This window comes from Egretta garzetta, unplaced genomic scaffold (assembly GCF_000687185.1).
Source record: "Egretta garzetta isolate BGI_Z169 unplaced genomic scaffold, ASM68718v1 scaffold923, whole genome shotgun sequence".
NCBI classification, from domain to species: Eukaryota; Metazoa; Chordata; class Aves; order Pelecaniformes; family Ardeidae; genus Egretta; species Egretta garzetta.
Window position 1 is genome coordinate 49,247 of NW_009259193.1, and position 1,162 is coordinate 50,408.

The 1,162-nt window shown below is 71.4% G+C and overlaps 1 protein-coding gene across 1 annotated transcript in view; it reads left to right on the top strand.

Moving 5' to 3' along the window:
* The window catches only part of TNKS1BP1 (tankyrase 1 binding protein 1), a 10,093-nt gene that overhangs the window by 3,086 nt on the left and 5,845 nt on the right, over positions 1-1,162 (top strand). Inside the window, exon 6 of the mRNA XM_035891353.1 lies at positions 62-990. Within this exon, the coding sequence (XP_035747246.1) occupies positions 62-990 (929 nt within the window). The remainder of the gene's footprint in view (positions 1-61; positions 991-1,162) is intronic.

Consider the following 1,162-nt stretch of genomic DNA (forward strand, 5'->3'; position numbering starts at 1 on the left):
ACCCCCCCTGGCCCCCCTGACCTGCCCCCCAGAGTCCCCTGCCCCCCCGGCTCTCCTTGAGGCTGCTCCGAGTACCCAGGCCCCCCCAGCCCATCCCCTGAGCCCCCTGCTAAAGCATCTCGTCCCCCAGGCTCCCCGGAGGGACCCGATGACTCCCCAGTGTCCCCCCAGGCCCCCAAGGGTCCTGATTTCAGCCCCTCTCCCCCTTCCAGGGACTCGGGGCTCCGGCGCTCTTCAGAGGGGGTGTTGCAGCCCCCGGCCACAGGGCAGGGCATGAGGGAGCTGGGGGGCTCACTGAGCGCCCTGTCCCGTCCTGGGGACCCACCGTCAGAGCTGTCCCTGGGCAGCGAGTCAGGCTGGAGCCTTTCCCAGTCCTTTGAGTGGACGTTCCCCTCACGGGGGGCACGGCGGCTAGCATCCCCCCCCCGGTCCCCCATCCGGGAGACGGCCGACTCGGGGCTGTCCGAAGAGGGTGAGTCGGATGGGGAGGAGCCAACCCCCTGCCCCCCGTGCTCCCAGGGGGACGGCAGACCCAAAGGGCCCAGCCCCGTGGTGGCCAGTGGCCGGGTAGCAGAGGGGGCTCCGTGTCCAGGGGGTCCCGTGGCCCAGCAAGAAGCTGAGAGCTCAGCAGAAGAGGAGGAGGAGGAAGGGGAGGCAGAGCGGGATGCCACTGTGCCCCACTCCCCTCTCTGCGTGATGGAGCCCGTCCGGGACCCAGCTGAGCCCGAGCCCCCTGCCCAGCCCAGCCTCCTCACTGAGGCCACCCCACCGGATCTGGCTCCACCAGATCTGGCCACCGTGGCCGAGTTGGCCTGGGCACCGGTGGGTGACTCCCCCATAGGCCTGCAGGGCCCTGGTGGGCCGGGCCAGGCTGAAGGATCCTCGAGGGGCCCCGATCCCCACGCTGACCCGGGCTGGCTGACGGAGCTGCTGGCATCGCCCAGGGCCCATGCTGCAGGGCATGGCTCTCTGGATGCGGAAGGGCCGGAGGTAAGGGGGCGCGGGGAGCTGGGCGGCTCCGCAGTGGCAAGGGTTAATGCTGGGCCACGGTGTCGGTGTGGCGCTGGGCTCCTCTCAGGCAGGGCTGGGCCTCATCGGGCATACGTAGGGCGGTGGGACGGGTTGGGTGGAGGCTGAGCGGGAGCGTGCTGTGCCGGCAGGG